Source organism: Perca flavescens, chromosome 18, assembly GCF_004354835.1.
Source record: "Perca flavescens isolate YP-PL-M2 chromosome 18, PFLA_1.0, whole genome shotgun sequence".
Taxonomy (NCBI): Eukaryota; Metazoa; Chordata; class Actinopteri; order Perciformes; family Percidae; genus Perca; species Perca flavescens.
The window spans coordinates 24,606,602-24,626,948 of record NC_041348.1 but is presented as its reverse complement, the minus strand read 5'-3'; the positions used below and the strand labels follow the sequence as shown (position 1 = coordinate 24,626,948).

At 39.0% G+C, this 20,347-nt stretch overlaps 1 protein-coding gene across 2 annotated transcripts; it reads right to left on the bottom strand.

Annotated features, from left to right (window-relative positions):
* Positions 1-294: 294 nt before the first annotated feature.
* On the bottom strand, positions 295-15,952 carry esr2a (estrogen receptor 2a). 2 transcript variants are annotated; one of them, XM_028604995.1, is made up of 9 exons: positions 15,819-15,952; positions 8,838-9,659; positions 7,905-8,071; positions 6,282-6,398; positions 4,680-4,988; positions 4,219-4,357; positions 2,325-2,458; positions 1,005-1,188; positions 295-740 (listed from the first exon to the last, which is right to left on the bottom strand). In XM_028604995.1, exons 2-9 carry the CDS (start codon positions 9,245-9,247, stop codon positions 533-535), a joined length of 1,668 nt encoding a protein of 555 aa, XP_028460796.1. In that variant the 5' UTR covers positions 9,248-9,659; positions 15,819-15,952; the 3' UTR covers positions 295-532. The 2 variants fall into 2 exon arrangements, with proteins under 2 accessions (XP_028460796.1, XP_028460797.1); XM_028604996.1 differs by lacking the exon at positions 15,819-15,952 and having other exon boundaries at positions 533-740; positions 7,905-8,067; positions 8,838-8,968.
* Between the last annotated feature and the right edge of the window lie 4,395 nt (positions 15,953-20,347).

Below are 20,347 nucleotides of genomic sequence, written 5' to 3'. Positions count from 1 at the left end.
ATACATAGCTACCTCAACAAAAGCAGTATAACAAATAATCATATAGTCTATGTATATATCATCATAATACCCAAATCTAGGCTGCAACAGGGGGGCTATTTTTTGCTGGTTTGGTTATTTACACACACCATCTCTGTGTCCAGAAAAATACCAGACATGGACAATGAAAATATATGAATATGATCTGATATGAAATTAGCTGCTCAACCCAAGAGAATCGTGGCAGTGGCATATTACATGAACATTCAAGCGAGAACTGGTGCTACTGGCCAAATTATGACAACAGTTTTTTTGTTTTTTTGTGGGGATGATAAGGCACAGAATACTGCAAGTTCGGTCCGTCTGCAGAGTGATGTCTTAACATCCAGAAGTTCACTAAAATAAGTGCGCAGTGTGTCAAAGCTTGAGCGACATATGATGGTTCACAAAATTCAGCAGAATGTTCCAGTAAAACGTCTCGTCAGAACTAGTTTTGTGCAAAGCGGTGACAATTCATTGCATTCGACTGCTGTGGTTCACCTCCAGAGTGCTGCTATGGAGTCCAGGTGTTTGAGGGTCCGCTATGAGAGCTGAGCGGCCGAGCAGGAACCCCCGTCTGGTCCCCGGACTCCTGCTGCATAGGCTGGCGAGGCAGACGGGAGCTGTGCATGATGTGGGCATCCAACATCTCCAGCAACAGGTCATACAAAGGCACCACGTTCTTCATTTTCATGCAGTGGAGGTGGTCCATGCCTTTGTTACTGCACGTTTGGAGAGAGAGAGAGAGAGATGAAGAGAGTAATGAAGGCAGGCAGTTTCTCTGTGGCACAGCAGTGAGCACAATGACTTCTGATTACAAGAGTAGTTGGGACAACATGATGATGGGGAGTCACATGGGAGCAGCTTTGTATAATAACAGTGCACAAAATCAGTGTATTAGCCGGGCCCATTTTCTTCCAATACTAAATTAATACATAGATTAGCAGTCTTCCATTTAGAACATTTATGACATGGAGTCCTTTTACCTGGCATGGCGGATGTGCGAGAGCAGCATGAGCAGGTGGGCGAGGCGGGTGTACTGTTGGCGAAAGGTGAGGCCGGTTTTGGCGATGGCCCACACCAGAGCGTCCGTCACAGCGTCCAGAAGTCGTAGGAGCTTGGAGCGACTCTGCAGCTCCTCGCTGCCCTCGGTCACGCTGAGGCACATGTCTGGTAACACACAAAAAGGCAGACATTTTGGCTCTAACAAACAGGTAATTCAATGAAAATGACAAGCATTCTACACCCTCACGTTTTTCATGTCTGACTACTTTTTTGATGATTTGTTTCCCCTTAATTTAGTCCCTTTTCAAAGCATTTTTTGAAAACTGTACTTATTGTCTTATAGTACTATTGTACAGCGCATACAAAGATCTACACATACTGTATGTACAGACACAGTAGAATACAAAATAACTTAAAATAGCATAAAATAAAGAAAGAAAAAGTAAATTATTAAAATTATTCCTTTCCTTTATCTACTTACTAGGTCTAAGGGACCATCTTAACTCTTGATATAATTGAAATGGTCCACAAAAGGTTGCAAAAATATTGTACAAATGTCTCTTGTTTTTTCAGAGAGAACTTAATTTCCTCTGGTTCCAAGTGTTTCATTGCATCCTTCATTAGAATGTATTTGTTGGTGCAGTTCTCGGTTTACAAGTGAGTACCATCAATGCTTTTGTGCTGGTAGGTTGCGGACGATACCACATTACGTTCCGCACTATTTTCTTACTACAGTATGTTAGAGTCTATAGTCAAAGCTACAAGTAGGGACAATGGCAGCAGAATTAAGCCACAACTGTGTAAACTACTCTGCAGCTAGTAAAAGCATATTGTTTTTACATTCTGGGTGTGAAAGGTTAAACAGAGTCTGACCTTTCAATTTGCTGGAATGGAAGAGATGGTGGACAAATATAAGCCCTGTTTGACTACGCTGCTGGAGGCAATTAAAAAGAAAACAGAGACATTAGTCGGATGGTAATTACTCCTCACCACAGAGGCTCTGACCCTGTTCCTCCTCAAACAGGCACTGCCTGTTATTCCTAGCATTCAGCAGAACCAACGAGAGCAGGGAACCAAGCTATACACAGTGTTCCCACTTGGATTTTCGCTGATAAGTTATTTAGCTGGTCCCCTTGCCAACCTTGTGCAGACTCACCAATCACACAGCTGACATAGGCTGCAAATAAGAGGCCTTACAAGAGGGAATGTACACACACACACACACACACACACACACACACACACACACACACACACACACACACACACACACACACACACACACACACACACACACTTACTGGAGTTAAGGAGGATCATGGCCTTGAGGCAGATATACTCCTCCTTCTGGAGCTTGAGTTCTCTCACCCTGGACGTAGCAGCCAACAGCATATCAAAGATTTCTGAGAAGCCCTGGACACAGTTCCCCTCTTCTCTACCATACGAAGACACAAACGCAACTAGTTATTTATCAAACCCCACTCTATATTATTATTTAGGCAAATAAGGCAGAAATCATGTGCCAATCTCCACCCAGATGCAAAAGATGGCAATAAAACAGAACTTGATTAGCACTCAGCCCTATTGTAAAGGAGAAGAAATGAATCCTCCTGTAACTGCAGCTTTGACTGAAAAGCTGCACAAACAGCAGAAGATTCCAGTGGTGGAAAGTAACTAAGTACATTTACTCATTCAAGTATTGTATTAGGTGCAATTTTGAGGTACTAGTAGTTCCATTTTATTCTGCTTTATACTTCTACTCTACAACACTTAAAAATTGTTTATTATCGACTAGAATAAAAACATACACGTTTATAAAATATGATGATGCACTACAATAACTAAGTCCAGACAAGACGTTAGTGCATCAATATCAATAATCTAGTAATATAAGAGGGGCATTTCTGCATCATACGTACTTTTGCTTTTGATATTTTAGGTACTATTTGCTGATAATATTTTTTTTCTTTACTTTTACACAAGTTACATTTTTGAATGCAGCTGTTTACAGTGTGGTATTGCTATTTTGTGTAAATTACCAGAATACTTCTTCCTACACTGGAAAATAAATGTTCTTGTGAGCCGCTGGCAGGTATGATGCGATAAAAAAGGGCCACCACAAAGGAAGTGTTGTTGAGTGAGAGTGGTTAGGACTCTTTGTTCCAGATTTAGAAGAAGCACCAGCAGATATCTCTCGTTGAAACCAAATGCGAGCACAGATGAAAGCAAAGCAGCAGAGCTGCTCGTTCACAGTTTCTGAATGACAGTGCTGTGGACGAGTTACCACTCCCACACGAAAAGGAAATGAAGGTGCATATTTTTTATTTATTTATCACCAGCACCTTAGAAATTGGATTGTGGAAGGCCTTGCACTGAATGTGGGATGGATGATGTGATTTCAGTGTCACATAGGTGCGAGCTGGGGCACATAGCGTACTGTATTTTTACGGCTAATACTGATATTGATAATTGAAATGCTTAAGATTCCAGTCCTGCTTGAAGAGTTAAGCCAGCAAACGCTCCTTGAGCAGCTTCTTTGTCAGAAATATAACAGTAATGCTGCGATACATACAAACAGTTTCCTGTGAATCAAGTGCAGGAATGGCAGACTCCGCCACTAACAATGAAAACAACTATATAGAGAGGTTATTACAGAATATGAATGCATTGAATGGCTACAGCTGAAAAGAAAAAACAAAACATCAATAGAATCACAAACAGGGTTTGATTTCATGAACATCTAAAGAGTTATACTTTAAATGTGTTTTTTTAGTTAAGGATTGTGACTAAGATATGTTCAGGAATTACATTTTAGAGATGAACTATAGAAACATTAGTCAGACATTTCAGGAGTGTGAAAGCATGAGGCAATCTCAAAACAAGCATCATTCCAAAGTGAGTAAGCCATCGTGTGGTTGGCAAAAGTTTCCAGTTTTTACATCATGGAACAGTGCGTTTGCAATAAACACTGGGTATGATGGAAAGTGTCCAGTTTTTAGATCTCGGAACACAGCATTTGCAATAAACACTGGGTATGATGGGAAAAGGCTGAAACAAGCTACTATAATCACAACAGCTATTTGTGTGCTTTTATAAATGCAGGTAATATTTAACCTAACAACCACAATAATGATGGGAGACGTTCCCTTCAAATCAAGCTGGTGCAGTAGATATGCAAGATGTTGGCGGTGGTACCTGCTCAGGCCGAGGTCAGGGGAGAAGATAAGTTTCCCTGGATGGTCCACTGATCTCCACATCAGTCCGATCATCAGCACCTCCAGCCAGCAGCACTCCAGCAGGTGCACCTGGTCCAAGAGGCTGAGCTCTACAAACCCTGAGGAAAAGATGTGAACAAATAGTATGGAACTGTGCGCTGCCAGTGCCTTCTGTGCCATAATCGGGGTTAATCATGGTATGCAAATGTCACTTGTTGTTATTAACAGTTAACTGTAGCACAAAGAAACAAGCACAGAAAAGGTGTCACTAAGGAATGCACTCAAAATTCTGCAAGATATCTACAGTAAGCTCTTGCTCCTACAGTATGTGGTTTCACTTGTTGTTAGTCACTTTAGACAATGTAATGTAATGTCACTATAACAAATAGTAATTTTCCATTAGGCTTTTAAAAAAGGAACCCTGGATACCCCGACACACACCTGGAATCTTCTTGGCCCAGCTGATCATGTGAACCAGCTCCCTATCAGCCAGGTTGGTGAGCGACATCATGACGTTGGCTTCAGTCAGCGGCCTCATCATGTCCTTCATGAGGTAGATCTCCGGCGGCTCCGCCTCCATTATCTGCCCAATCAGCTGCTCTGGGGTCAGTGCAGGAGGGTGGGGTGCGGGTAACAAACCCACCGTTGGTCCGCTTAACGCCTTCGGTCTGTTGGTCCTGCCCTGTGAGGACAGACGGGTCACTCGCCTCGTCTGGGGGTTCCTGTAGTTTCCACGCTCCTTTCGCATACCTGAGATGAAGAAATATTGTGTTGTTATTTTTCTTTAAATTTTAAATTCTACTTAAACCTGCAATCGTTAGAAGCCAGCAAAAAAAAAAAAAAAAAAACACAACATCGACATATCATCACAATATGGTGAAGGTTTAAGCAAACAGTTGCTCATTAACACATCCAGCAGATATGGACATGCATTAGCATTTATTTGGAGTTGTGTTTCGGACAACCTGATGAATGCACCAATATTCGCTCTCCTTTTAAATTGTGTTTTTGGTCTCCAAATATCTGGCTCTTGAGCTGCTAAATGCTTCACTATGTTCACCAGCTAGTTGCCAACTGTGTCTGTCTGCTGTTTGGTGCCGAGCCGGTAGTGTACAGTGGGTTTTTAGAGCTTTTTTTTTTGTGCTGAAAACAGTTGCCTGGTGTGAATAAAAATAGTGCTATGAGAGCTGTAACTCCTAATTCCCACTGGTTGCTCCGCTGCGTGCCGGCTCCGTGCTCTGCCATCCGTCAATACCCACCAGGTCCGGATTTGTTGCGGAACGGCTGCGGCCATGACTGACAGCTGAAGTCACGAGGACCCACGAGATCTCGCAAATTCACGTAGAATAGAACCACAAAACCAACAACAGTTAGTTTCCATCCAGAGGAGTAGAGGGGAAACAACTCTGTGCCGTGTTTTCAAGGTGTAGTGCAGGGAAATAGGATCCGCCGTGAGCACGGTGTATTTTATTTAGAAAATTAACCAGATGTTTTATTTTGCTTCTGTGCTCGACTTCCTGTCCCACACTATCTGAATTGTGCTGAATTGCTGCAGAGCTCTCCGGCGTCCGGCAAAAATAGAAGCTCAGTGCTGTCGGAACGCAGCCGTTCCGCAGTCAGTGGAAATAACACATTGACTTTAATGGAAACCTAACGACTCTGCCGCCGTTCCGGAGCCGTTACGCAACCGGTGGAAATTGCCAGTAAGAGTAAACCAAACAGTAAAGTTGTGGGAGAGACAGCTAAACAATGAGCTGAAACTCGCTACCATAATATAAATCGTTGCTACTTTAAATACACTCAAAAAGAGGAACACAGTGTGGGTCATTTGAAATCCCCAACAGCAAACAGCTATCTCCTTCTCTTTATACAGCTGTTAAACAGATTAAGTGTAAATGGAAATGAAGAACCTTTCCTGGTTGCTGGAGTTGTGCTCTGGGAAAAGGAGGGAAGTACTCTAGAACAAACAAAGCCACGTCTGTCTGGTTACGGTTTCTTGTTCCTTTCGGGCAGAAAAAAAGAAAAAGACGGAGAAACGCTTACCACACTTGGTCATACCAACTTCGCAGCATTTGCGAAGGCGGCACGCCTGGCAGCTCTTACGGCGATTCTTGTCTATAGTGCATTGATTGGTTGCGGGGCAGATGTAGTCATTGTGTCCTGAATCAACGAGAAGAAGAAAGAGGGAAGATGAGGACAAAAAGACAAAAGGAAAGGTAGAGAGGTAAAATGGATGCGAAAGGACAAAGACAACAATTGAGGCTATTTTGAGGACTCAACAGACTGGTATATCGACAGACACATTCCTGCAAATTCCACAAGAGCTTAGTACCGTCTCAATGCTAAATGAGCACATGCTAAAGGATGCTGGTGACATGTTTGTAGTGTTTTGCTTTTGGAATCATTTCAAGCCCCTAACTAAACTGTAAACACAGTAGTAGTAGAAATGCCCATCCAGGCAGAAACTACAGTTCAGACGTTGGGATTCAGCGACAGTAAATGTCAGGCGACAGACACTCACAGCTCATGAATGAAATGTCAGAAAATATGTTTTCATGTGTTATTAATTTGTAATGTTATTCAAAGTATAGGCGCTCATAAATATGGATTACAAGTGAGAGTTTTGCACATGCATGAATGTGCACGTGTTTATAGCACAAGACCTTAAATCACAGTGCCAATGCATCAAGACATTTAGATCTAGATGAGTGAGTATGTAGTTGACATATTTTTACTGGATAAGGTAAACTGTTGAGCTGCAGGTGGCGCTGGATGAAATGTCAGGTAATCACCAGAGTCAGTAGGATTCATCCTCTATACACCACAAATGTCTGTACTGAATTTTTTCGCTGTCCATCAAATAGCTGTGAATATATTTTAGTCTGGACCAAAGTGGTGGACCGACCGACAGACCGACAAACAATGCCATCCTGAGACACAAATGGCTAAAAAATATCTTCATGTGGAAAATAGGGTTGGGTACCGAACCCTGTACTTTTACCGGTACCGACCGAATCACGTCGGTACTACCGAGTACTGGTTCACGTAAAATCAAACGGTGCAGAATTTCGCGCGCAGAGGTGCGGACGGTGCAATGATATATAGTGATATGATATTAATGGCCAGCCGAAAGCAGTCGCGGTGCTGTTGACATTACACTTCCTCTGAGCAGGCACAACGGTCGTTTCTATGCCCTGGGGACTGACTGACAGGCTGAGGTTTGAAGGCAAGGCAACTTTATTTCCACAGCACCTTTCAGCAACAAGGCAATTCAAAGTGCTTTACATGAAACATTAAAGAGCAATTAAAAACGGTCATTGAGTGAGAAATTAATAATTATTCAATTTAATAGGTTGTAGGGACGTGTTTGGGAGGAGAGAGGGAGTGGTTTTATTTTAATTTAATTTCTGTCAGTGTAAAATATTCTAAATAAATAACACAATATTCTAAGTAAATAGGTTTGGAAAAAACAGTACCGTTGGATACCGGGAACAGAATTGCAAGTACCAGTATCAGGACTAGTATTGGTTCAGATGCGAAAGGTACCCAACCGTAGTGGAAGGGGGGGACCACGGAGTTGATTGAACACATCTGACAGTCTCAACAAAAGCTGGTATTCCTGTGATTTGTTTTCCCAGAAGATAAGTGCATGTTTTTGTGTCTCACCTTGGATGCTCCTCTTGAAGAAGGCCTTACACCCCTCACACGACCAGACGCCGTAGTGGTAGCCCGAGGCGTGGTCGTTACACACAGCACAGTAGTGGAGGTCCACCTTCCCGCCGGATGACACCACCGCCTCCTCGCTCTCCTGAGAACGCCTCTTCACACTCTTACTAACAGATAAGTTTCAGTCATCATTTCAAGACAAAAACAAAAAATAAAAAAATCTGGACTCAGTATGCAAAGCAGTTTATTGAAGTGTGTTGCATGTTCCATTTTAATAAATCATTATCACATCAGTAGTATGAGAATGCAGATAGTTTTTCGGCTAAAATAGGGATTTTGGGATAGGATAGGCAAAAAATAAGCCTTGGCTTCAGCCTATTCCTTTTTCGGTTAGTTACGGTGGCAAATTGTGGGGAAAAAATAGTTTCTTTCGTGTGGGTTAACCGAAATAAAATTATTCATCATCAACTGTAGCATTTCTTAAACAGGTAATATTTTAGAGCAGAATAGGGATATATTTTGACTGTTAAGTCAGAACTGTATGTCTTAAAAATGCAACAGAATACTGACTAGGGCTGAAACAAGAAGTAAATTAATTGGTTAGTCGGCTGACTGATATTCATCAGTAATTTTGTTTTGTCGATTAATCAGTTAAGTCATTTATCAGCCAAAAATGCTTTACAATTGCAGTTTAATTTGTGTAAAATGTGAGGAATTGCTGCTTTTCTCAGTTTTATATTGTTGATTTAATATTTTGGGTTTTTTGGACTGTTGGTTGCTATTTGCAGATGTTTTTAAACTGAACAATCATAAAAATCATCAACGGATTAAGTGATAGTTAAAATGATCATTAGTTGCAGCCCTACTAGTGAAGAGTAAGCTCGGGTGATAGTAATAACAGTATGCTAGTCAGGAAGTGACACACCATCCTACCTGGTTGTAAAGACAGTGTCCCGCGGCGACAGCTCCACCCATGGACTCTGGATTGGCTGCCCGTGCTGAGTCCGAGCCGGGGAGTGGTGCAGGGGTACGGGTGGCCCCACGCGGCCGTGGCTGGGCCAGAATATGGAGGGGCTTAGTGACTGATGGACAGAGGGGCCATCTGGAATGCCCGGACTGGCATAACTGAAGATAGCTGGACTGTAGAAAGGTATGGTGGTGAAGTCGTGGCCAAATTCAGTGTAAGGGGAAGCGATGCAGATGGGTTGGCTGGTTTCCAGGGACAGGCCAGGAGAGGAGGAGCTGAGGACCGGAGCGAGGACGCGACTGTCAACTCGACTGGAGTCCACCTCCTGGAGCTGGAGGAGGGGCTGATTCTTCTCTAAAGAGGAAGCAGCAGCCATCGCAACTACAGACGGTGTCAGTATCGCAAGATTTACCACATCATAAAGAATACGAGCCTAGGGTAGAGTTCTCTCCTGGTGTCGAGTTTACTGAGATAATGTCATTATCTACGAGTACTGGCCCTGAAAAACAAAAGCAAAGGCCAGCACAACTACCTACACAGGCCGAGGGAGGTTTAATGTTACTCATGAGCTCACATTGCAAATTCCCAGGGTGACGGATGACTCCAATCCAACCTGTTGCTGACTGTGATTTATACTGTGCTCACTGTGAGCACATAGAGTCGGAGATGTGAAATGATCCAGAGGATAGTGAACACAGCAGGGAATATGTTCAGTGATCAGTCCAGCCATGAGTTTCACATCATTAAGTGATAACACTTTGAGTAAGACGTGTGCCGGGCCTTTCCACCTGGAAGACGAAGAGAAAAGCATGCAAGTTTAAAAATACTGTAATACAGATTGTGATATCTCATGTACCGTATTACCACGGTCAGAGAACCTCAGATATTTTTTTTAAATCACAGTTCTCAGGTCATATTTTGGATAGTCTATATTCTTCACATTCCATTTCCGTGATCGTTCCGGTGCTGCAGGAAATTCCGCCGGATGCATGTATTTTCTGTTTCCTTCTGCTTTCTTTGTGTTGGAATTTTAAATTGGGTGGATTCATGAGGACTATGGTTAACTACTCCTCAGATCTCTGCAGGGTAAATCCAGACAGTTAGCTAGACTATCTGTCCAATCTGAGTTTTCTGTTGCATGACTATTTTGCAACGAAGTTTAACAACGCCCATGACAATTCTGATTGGTTTAAAGAAATACCATTAAACCAGAGCATGTTTTCCTCCCATCCCCGAATGCTATGAGGAGTAGCCAGACCCTCCTTCAGAGCACTTTGGAGGAGGGTCTGGCAAAGCGAGACTATATTTTGGACAATAATGACATGATTGTCAAATCTTTCAAGAGATTACATATTTTGGTAAATTAACTTGTGGCCATTAGAACATCAACATTGTGACTGCTAACCCTGTCCTAAAGTTGCCAAAGAACTACAGATGTTGTCTATTTTTTAAAGTGTAACATATCACTTTAATGATACCTTGAACTATTAATGCCCATCAAGGGACTGGTGTTGGAAATTAGCTTCAGCTACTGGTATATACACATGCACAGTCGGACACTGATTCTGTAACTGTCTTCTCTGTACTAATCCCTTACAAATAAACTGAATAAATAAAAAAGGAATTTTATAAATATGATATTCTAATGTTTTCACCTTTAATTAACTGCATTAATTGTTTATTATGTAATACATTTTAATGACAAATTGCTAATAAATATTTGATATTTTTTGACAAAAGAAATGTTTATGAATTTTGAAGTCCCTTTTTTATGCCTAAAACTGTAGTTCTTTAGTCGAGTAAAAATGAAAAAGTATAAATAATTTTGAAAATATGGGACAACTGAAGTCCTTACAGTATATGCAACTAATTCCATTTAAGACCACCACCAACAATCCCCCCAAAACAAAATGTTTCAAAAAAATATAGTGTATGGCTGTCTGTAGTCAAAAACCTTTATAAACCATGTCATAACAATTTAGATTTGGTCAAATAGTGGTTATATATTTTATGCAACATTCATGATATGGCTTTCAAACTAATGATGGCCATAATTTAGACACACAAGACTAACACTGTTTGAGAACTAGAGCGGCTTAGAGTGAAAATCCAGGCTTCCATATATTATCCCTGCAAGGTGGAATATTACTTCATTTAGAGTCTTGCAGTGTCTAAAATATGAAAATATATTATTATAATAATGTACTGTAGACAGAGAAAGCTAGTAGATCAATAAATACAACAAACACACTAGTACAGTCTAAGGACATGTTGGTTTACTCTTATGACATCAGATAAAGCAAATCCAGCAGAGTTAATCATTCCTGGGTGACAGGAGTCTATCTTTAGTTGAAGTTGGTACACACTGTCTCCACATTTGTGGTCACTTCTTGAAGTTAGTATTCAGCCAGAACAAAAAAGGTCAATTAATCTTCCCAAATGGCTGAGAGAGGCTTTGGCTTGGCTCGCCAACAAAACTTGATAGTCCGTAGAAGTAGCTGGAGGCTTGTGCTGTAAGCGTAAAATGAGCACCGCTGAAAACTGGCAGTAATTCAACACACAAAAGGTGCAACGAGTACAGCTGACCATTCATTATTTTGAATACCGCGGAAAGCGCCAAAATTAATTTTCATTTTTATGGTGGCACATTAAAATGTTACCAGAGAAATCAATCTTACAGCTGTGAAAACACTTGGAAATGGAGTGCTGATTATTATTTTCATCGTCAACAACCTTCCAGCTATCTTATTTATACCACCAGCTGACTGCTTATTCTTGAGTTACTGTATAAGCTATGACAAGCTATGTCAGATATAAAAACTGGATACAGTATTGTTACATTTATCTCAGACTCTGAACAGTGGCCCCTACAACCACTGGTGCTCTTTCTTTGGAGTTTGAGAACTAATAAGTAAGAGGAAATAACATGCTTCCATGCATGTGTAGGGTGTGGTATTAATCAATTGAATTCCAAGAATACTAATAAATGGCTTAAGATTGACATAAAATATAACAATCTTGACAAACAATAAACCCAACAAATTAGACAAAGGTTGGAAGAAAGCAAATTAGTGGTAAAATGGAGGGTGAAGACTGGATTTGGATTAATTGAACATTACATGTAGAAAACTGTTGCTACATGTATACCCTGTAGCAACAGTATGCTAACAAGGCTATATCAACTGTTGAAGGTGATAATGTCTCAATGTTGTGTTTACAGCTGTTTATACTGCCCCAAAAAGTGTCTAAAAACATCAGTTAATGCAGTTTTTAGGCATCTAAAATCCCATCAGCATTTTCACAGACAAAAAATACTCAGTATAAATTTAGTTGGTGGTATAATAATGAGGCTAATTATTCACAATGCGGTCTAAAACTATTTAGATTCAGACTACCACTGTTTTGACAGTTGTTAGTGATTATTTTTCACACAATGAACAGTTTGAAAGTACATTACTCTCGGCAGTTACAACAGCTCAAAAGGTAATTGGATTTGACATTTGGTTTCACAAACGATCCATTTCTGGCTGATAATACCGACTGTGTCTTGGCAGTGGGAGAATGGCTTTACCTCCATCTTCAATGGGTTTATCAATTCCAACCTGACATCTAGACTGATGATACGTCAGGAAATGAAAGAGTTTGAGCTATTCTGTTTGAGGTTAAATAGCACAGCCTGCCAGCTCATCTGTTTCTGCTTGAATGGGAATGATTAATCATATATAATAATACCCTGGCTCATCAACATATGCTGCTCTGCGACCAGTAATGTGCCAACAGAAATGAGAATTTATTTACAATTAATGTGAGGATATCAAAGAATCTACAGGTACGATGCTGCTGAAAGCATAAACAAGTAAAAAGTGCTGTTTGGTTTCACCTAGTTTCCAATGACCTTGTGTCTGTTACCAATTAACTGATTCCCAAATCAAATGAAGTCACTTTAAGAGAAAAGAAAAGATATTGTGGCAAGATCTAGCTGCTTCAATAACCATTTCGGGATAAAAGCAGATGTGGAAGAGTTTTTGGTTTCCTTTGAAGCTTTGACCTCGCCTTCAAACCTCCTCACTGTCACTCTCCAGCAGCTGGAAGCTCATTGTGAGAGAAAACCTCCCAACTCTCCTCCACAAAACTGCTCATCCTGCTATAATCACATAAGCTCACACAGACAACAGATGCTAAGAAATAGGCAATACAGTTGTTCCTTTATAGAAACAGAGTTTTAAGGTGTAAGATTCAGCTGTGTGTTAAATGTCTTGATTTAATTAAATATATCTTAACCACATCAAATCACATGAACTCCACAAGAGTCAAAGGTGTCAGTTATTGCTTAGCTAGGCTAGTTAGCTTTTAGCAGTTTTCGAGGTTTGCTTTGTTTTCTCCATTATAATATATGTAGTAACTGTCTTATTTATGTGGTGTAGCTAACTCAAATACTGAGTAAACAGAATTTGAAACTGCAGGAAACTTGACAATGTGGGTAAATTAGCTTTAGCTTAGACTATCTCATGAGCTAGCCGTACCTAGCCGAAGTCACTGCAGTTTAAATGCTGTATTGATTAATTTCATTAGACATGTCTTAACAAACTATTTTGTTATTGCCTGAAAAAACGTCAAAAAGACAGATTCTGTTCTTGATAAATATGTAGAGTGTTTTGGCTTTGAAGGGCAGATTAGACACCAGGGACCCTACTTATTTATTCAGTTAGCAAACATTCATGTAGCTTATACACGAATACACACACATACCAACCATTTATCCCCCCACCCGGACAGAACTGTTCCTGATCATAAGCCAGAAGTGCATGCCTTTTACACAAAAGCTCAAGGCCATGTCGTTTTCCCATCCTAAAAGTCTGCCTCCCTAAAATAAGACGGAAACGGATGTGAACCAGCTCTGCAGAAAGAAACCGTCCCTTACTATATACAGTAAGGGAGTACGTGCCGTGGTTAGCGCCAAAAAATGTGAAAAATCTCATGTTGACAGAGACATATGTGCTCAATTTATGCTTGGCATTTACTGCAGTTACTTTTGAAAGACTAATTAAACTAACATTAAATATAAAAGGCAGTGTGATAGTATAGTGATAGTATAGTATACTGTATGCATTTCCTGCATTGCACTATGTACAGTACTAATGTACTGTACATCTCAATACATTGTAATTAGGGCTGCACGATATGAGGGAAATGTGCGATAACGTTGAATATCACGTTAACGATATTACTTGTGATAAATAAACCAATATTTAAGTGTACTTAGTTCTGCCTTTCTGCCGCTGTCAGTATTCTGCTAAAATGCGAAAAATTACTTGTTGAATTTAAAACAAACTAAATCAAATCACATTCTTTGATTGAACAAATTGAACTGAACACAAAAGGCACCACTAAAACAGGGAATTAGTTATATTTCAAAGTGTAGTTTTCTACTGATGTTTTCTTTCAACTGACTCAATAAAAATCTCTGAGTGGCTTTTTTGATATGTCGCAGCCGTTCGCGATGTGTTTATTGCGCAAGTTGATATTGCGATGATATAAAAAAAAATAATCTATTGTGCAACCCTAATTGTAATATAAAACCTTCAGTAACTACAGTCTACAAAATAACCACAGAGTTGAATCAAGACCTCTCTGACACTGTCAAAATGTCAGCAACATTTTTAAATATGGTAAAACAGAATGCAATACAAACAATGGTATTTTAGACAATTCCTGTACTTTAACCTCTTTTTATAAATTCTGAGGGAATGTTGTGGTCTGAAATATATCTGGAGATCTGTGCAATGAAAAAAAAAAGAAAGTTGTGCAATTTACCCCTATTTATTTTTGTTTAGTTTTGTATTTTCTTAATACACAAATATATTCTAGGAGGACGACTTCAACTTCAAGTACAACTTCTGCAAAAATCTTCTCGAAAACATGACACTGACAGTTTTATCCTCGCTAAATCAATATACAGCACGTTTATATTTATTTCCTTTCATTTCCTAATCTTTCTCTGCAATACACGGTACTGCAACTCTGTGTATATTTAAAGATATTCACAGTGAAGGCAGGCTTTAGGCTAAACAAGTTCCATCAAACTGACTCTGAAAAGAAAAGACGTTGAATAAAAAGATTTGTTACATTTAAAGTTATCCATTTTCTGTTTTTTTGTGTCAAAAAAAATAATAATAAATGCAATCAACTGTTTGACGAGAAACAAAAATAAATCAACGATAGAACTGGATAATGTTGTAGTGATCCAACATTCCATGTGCAGTTCAAAGAGCTCCTCTTGTGCAGTCCAAGCAGCCGCTTGTGTACACAGAGATAAGCACTTTTTGAAGTGGGCTAACATTCACAGTACGCTCTCTTAATGTTAAATTCTTTTTTTTTTTTATTTAAAAAAAAGCCTGATTGTCAGACCACATTATAGACCCTCAAATCAGGGATTAATGTAGATATCCAAATGTGGTTATGTATATATATATATATATATATATATATATATATATATATATATATATATATATATATATATGATAAGGATCAGGAAAAGATGATTAAGGAGATAATTGGGGTGAAATACATTTATTATTAGCAGCATGATCTGCCTGTATAACTCAATAATACTCCACATGATCCCTTGTTATATCTTTGCAGTTATCTATCTTGTAGATACCCTTTGTATAGCAAGTTTGCTATATCTAGAAATGATTACATAAAATCTAACTGTCTTGGTTATGATTTCTTGCAGGACTTTATTCTGTCACCTATTAACCAATCTACTATTTCATACACACAGTTACAGGCCTTCTACTTGTTGCTTGCAGCCTAAATTTTGGTAATAAATCAGTGGGACAGTTAAGACGTCACCCAAATGTCCTATCTGCAGCGCTGCACGTCACTTGATATACCACAACCACAAACATAAATTGTATTTATAAATATGGAAAAATTCCTACCCCTTCTTCCACAAACAACAAGCGCAGTCACAGTCTGACAATATGAAGTCCCGCTGCGGTGTCAAACGCTGGTAAAGTGTGAAATCAATAGTTTGGGGAGCTGTTATGTGCTGCAGGAAGGCCAAACACAGAGTAAGTTCCCCGAAAGTCAGATTGCGTTCATATAACAGCCCGGAGGCAAACCACCAGCTGCGTTTAGGGAAATGGTGTCAAGTCAGACAGAATAAGATGCTCAAGATCCGGTCAGTACTTTCAAAATAAAATCCTCCCACATGAACACTTTGCTGGGTTTTCGAAATCATTCAACATCAACATTGGCATCAACCTCAAGATAATGGAATGTAAAAAATAATAATAAAAAAAATATTTAAAAGGGTATTGTTCTTTTCTATCACTGGAGATTGATTTTGGCATCTAACGGTGAGTTTGCAGAATGCAACCAACTGAATACTAGCCTGACAAGCCAGACCAACATCAAGCGGCTGCAAAATTATTTTGCTGCCGCTAGGGTGCGTTTAGATTTCTAGGCTAACTGAATACCCCTTCCCTTTAGCCCTCCTTTTCAGTTAACGTAAAAACATGAAAGGCCTGTGGCTGCCCGATCCAAACCTGAAACCCGATCCATTCAACACATGTAGATAGTGGCTCTGGCATTGACCCGAATGGTTACGGTCAGAACAGCCTATTGGTCAGTGGTGGCTTGTCAATAGAGGGCGCTGGGGCACCGCCCCCATCAAAATTCCAGAAATATAAATGTATACAAAAATGATATAAAAATGAAATAAAAATAAAATAGTTGACTTATACTATGTGCCAGCTGGTAGTAAGTAATAAAAACTGGCTTGTTGTTAACCTTGAGAATTGTTGCTGGATTGATTTGTGTTTTAACCCTTGTGTGGTGTTCATATTTTTGTTACAAAGCCAATGTTCCGGGTCTGGTGGACCCACCACATTATTAGGCTTTTAACCCTTGTATGGTGTTCGGGTCTGTGGGACCCGTTTTCAATGTTTGCTAAAAGAAAAATTATGCTATTTATTGTTTCTTCTAACTCAAACTCATTGGCCTTGGCTCATTTTCTGTGAAGAACATAAAAAATAACTTATTTTTAATGACTGCACACGGTACACCTCTCCTACACATAACTATTACATATGAGGTGTTCGACTCTACTGGACCCAAGTGTATTTAATTGTAGGTGCTATGAAACTATGTTGTCTTTCTGCACCTGCCTCTCCCACAAAAAGTTACAAAATTGTTACATTCAATGGACTTTCACATGTTCTGATTAAGTTCTAAGAAATAAGCAACAATAATGATAAAAAAATCTTGTTTCTATTTTTATTTTTTACCTTTTTTTATAATTGAATTTTCTCATTTTCTCACAAAAAACTAAAATGATCATATGATCATAAATGTGATCTCATGGGGGTAAATGGCCAATATGAACCATAATTGATGTATATATCATTGGTAACTGAGCTAAAGTAAACATCTGTTAAATATTTTTACATAAATTGTTATGGCTGTATTGATTTAACCCTTGTGTTGACTTAGGGTCAAATTGACCAGTTTTCAATTTTTGTTTTATATCATAAAATATGGGATGTAGAAATAAGCACTGAAAATGTGTAGAAGAAAAATTTTACAATTTAAAACGTTGGAAAAAGCAAAAACAAAGTGAGAAAAAAAGGCGTCAAAAAGGTTTTTTTTTCAAGGTTGACAGGAAGACAACACAAGGGTTAAGTGAAATGTGGTTAAAATGTGTAGCATGTAAGAGAAAACCAAGTTAACGGTTACTATGGGACAACTGAGTTATTATTCTGCATGTTTTGTGCAGGCTGTTTTTTTTTTGTTGAGACTCTAGAGACAGAACTGTGCTGCTTAAGTCACCGTCGTCATACTGCCTCCTGGGGTTCATCTTCATCATCTTCTTACCGCTCACTGGGTCTTCGCCCTCATCATCTCCACTACTCACAGGATTTTCCCGTCATCTACTCCATTCTCCTTGGAGCCAGGATGGCCAGTTTTACCTGCTAAGGGTGGTGGTAGGAACTTGAGTGCACACAAACTAATGAAACAGGGTTGAACAAACAAAGACTGATTCAGTATTCCCCTGGTTATCTCTACAAAAACCTGTTTCATTCTGAGATCTCAGTTTTTGGTTAATTTGGTTTTATATATTTTTTATTTTCTTTGTCTGGTTTTTGATATTTAAGTTGTGGTTTGAGTACATTGGGTTTGAACCTTTGTTTGAATCTAAATTTGATTACCATACTGAATGATTTAGTTTAGCCATGCTAGACTTTCGGTAAAAGATTATTTTGCATAATCTCAAATTGAAAGTAGTACTGGTTGTGCAATTTGTTTCATGCCCAAGGTACAAGTTAAATGATTTCTTTAGTACTTTACTTTCTGCGTAGTGCTGTAACTTAACATACATGTGCAAGGTTGTTGTTCTAACTGAGAGGAAAGACAGGAAAAAGAACCAATAATACACTACAGTTAAACGCAAAGTTACTCTGTTGTTGGTGTGAGTTAAAAAAAAAACTCAGTCAGAGTCACTATCTTCTTACGTTTGTAACTTGAATCTTGTATCGTATTGTCTTGCTCTTCTTAAATAAATAGTTGTTTAAATAAAGTAGTGCTGGTTGTTTTGCCCAGTTTCAAAGTACAAAGTACACCAGCCGCCACTGCTATTGGTCAGGGTGTAGGTTAAAATGGACTGGGTAGTGACAAGGCCCTATGTAGAGCCAGTGTTTGGTTTGTCTGTTCTGGGCTACAGTAGAAACATGGCTGTGCAACATGGGGGGCGGCCATGAATAAAGTTTGCTTGCTTACTAAAATATCTAAAAAGGAAGACAATGTATCAATACTGCCAAACCACTACATGATGGAAAATATGTTTTACAGCTACATTTAACCAAACGTTCCACATGCCTGTGAAACCACACAGTTTGGCCTAACATTTTTTTATAGTTTATGAGGATTCCATGATTTCTAATGTTCCTTCTAGTTTTGAATGTGGTGTCCATAAAGAATCATCTTTGTAAAAATTAGGCAAAATAATAAACCGATATTTTGAAGAAATTTTAAGAGCGCTACCCCGCCAAAACCAAACTAGACCTTCAGTACGAGATTCTTTTTATTTATTTATTTTACTTGTAACTATGTGCTTTTATTTTTTTGAAGGAAATTGTTTTAGTTCCCTCTTTTATGTTATTATGTGAACTTGACAGCTGCTTAGGGGAAGAGGCCAAACAACGTCAGAATAGACCACACCTTCGTTTCACCAAGCCAATCCTAATCATGGCTATTTAGTTCAACACTGTTCCCTCTCAAATAAAGTCAGACACATCATTATTTGACTAAATATTCCCTTCCACTAAGAGCACATTTTTGAGGCTCTCCATAATCACTGCAAATACTGTCACTGTTAGTCTAAAAAAACAAAGTTATTTGGGTACCAGTCAGTATATTGCAAATATATTAAAAAGTGATCATTTGTAGTAACATTTTATTGTCTGAGAGTTCTAATGTTCATGTGTTAACCTCCTCATGCGTTTTCCCATGCACCAGTGACAGTATTAAAGCAGGGGTTATCCACCAGAGCATGTTTGGCTTTACAGCGATCTGGACCAGTGCTGTGTTAAATGCCGACGCTCATGGAGCAGCGCTGTGAAAGTCTGACCTCTGCTTTCCTCTGAGCTCCTAGCAAGGAGTCCAGAGAGGAAATTGCTCACAATTGTGCAGCCAGGGCAGCAAACAAAGCATACTATTACTTCAAGAGGGATTGTACAATGGCAAATCATTCAATTAACACTGTTGCAAGATCAAGGACGCTAAATCCAGCTAAACTTAGATTCTCCCTTGCCTCGTAAATAATATCAAGGAAATGGCAGAAATACATAATGCTTGATTATTTATTTTGCTTTCTTTTGATCTTAGATTTGTTATAAAAGGGCTTCGGAGTTATAAAGCTACTGTGTTTTGCAGAAAACCCATACTTCTTTTCCAGAAATGCTGGTGGTTGTTCGCCAAATGAGGTTCACCAACTGGAGACCATCACCATACTGCATATATGGGGATGTGGAACAAATGTGGATATGGAACAAATGTATACAGATAACTGCAAGTAGGGCTTTGTTTCAATTATTCAATACATCATTTGGAATATAAAATAATGTTAATCATAATTTCCAGAACCCAAGGTGGCATCTCTGATAGTCCAAAACATGAAGATATTATGTTTACAATTATACAAAAAACAGAAAATTTGCAAATCCTTCAAATTGTTAAGCTTAAACCAGAAATGTATTTTGTATTTATATTTTATTATATAAAAAGGTATTTTTGGTAATTTTTTTTTTTTTTTAAACATTATGCATCCTTGAAGTCTAACAAATGTTTTTGCAACATTTTTCAAATAGAGCAAAAAAGATTTAATCAATTACATTTTTTTAAACTTTTATTTCCATCGATATTGGCTTGCTAACAGTCTTCTTCTTCCCTGCCTTTGTTCAGGCATTGC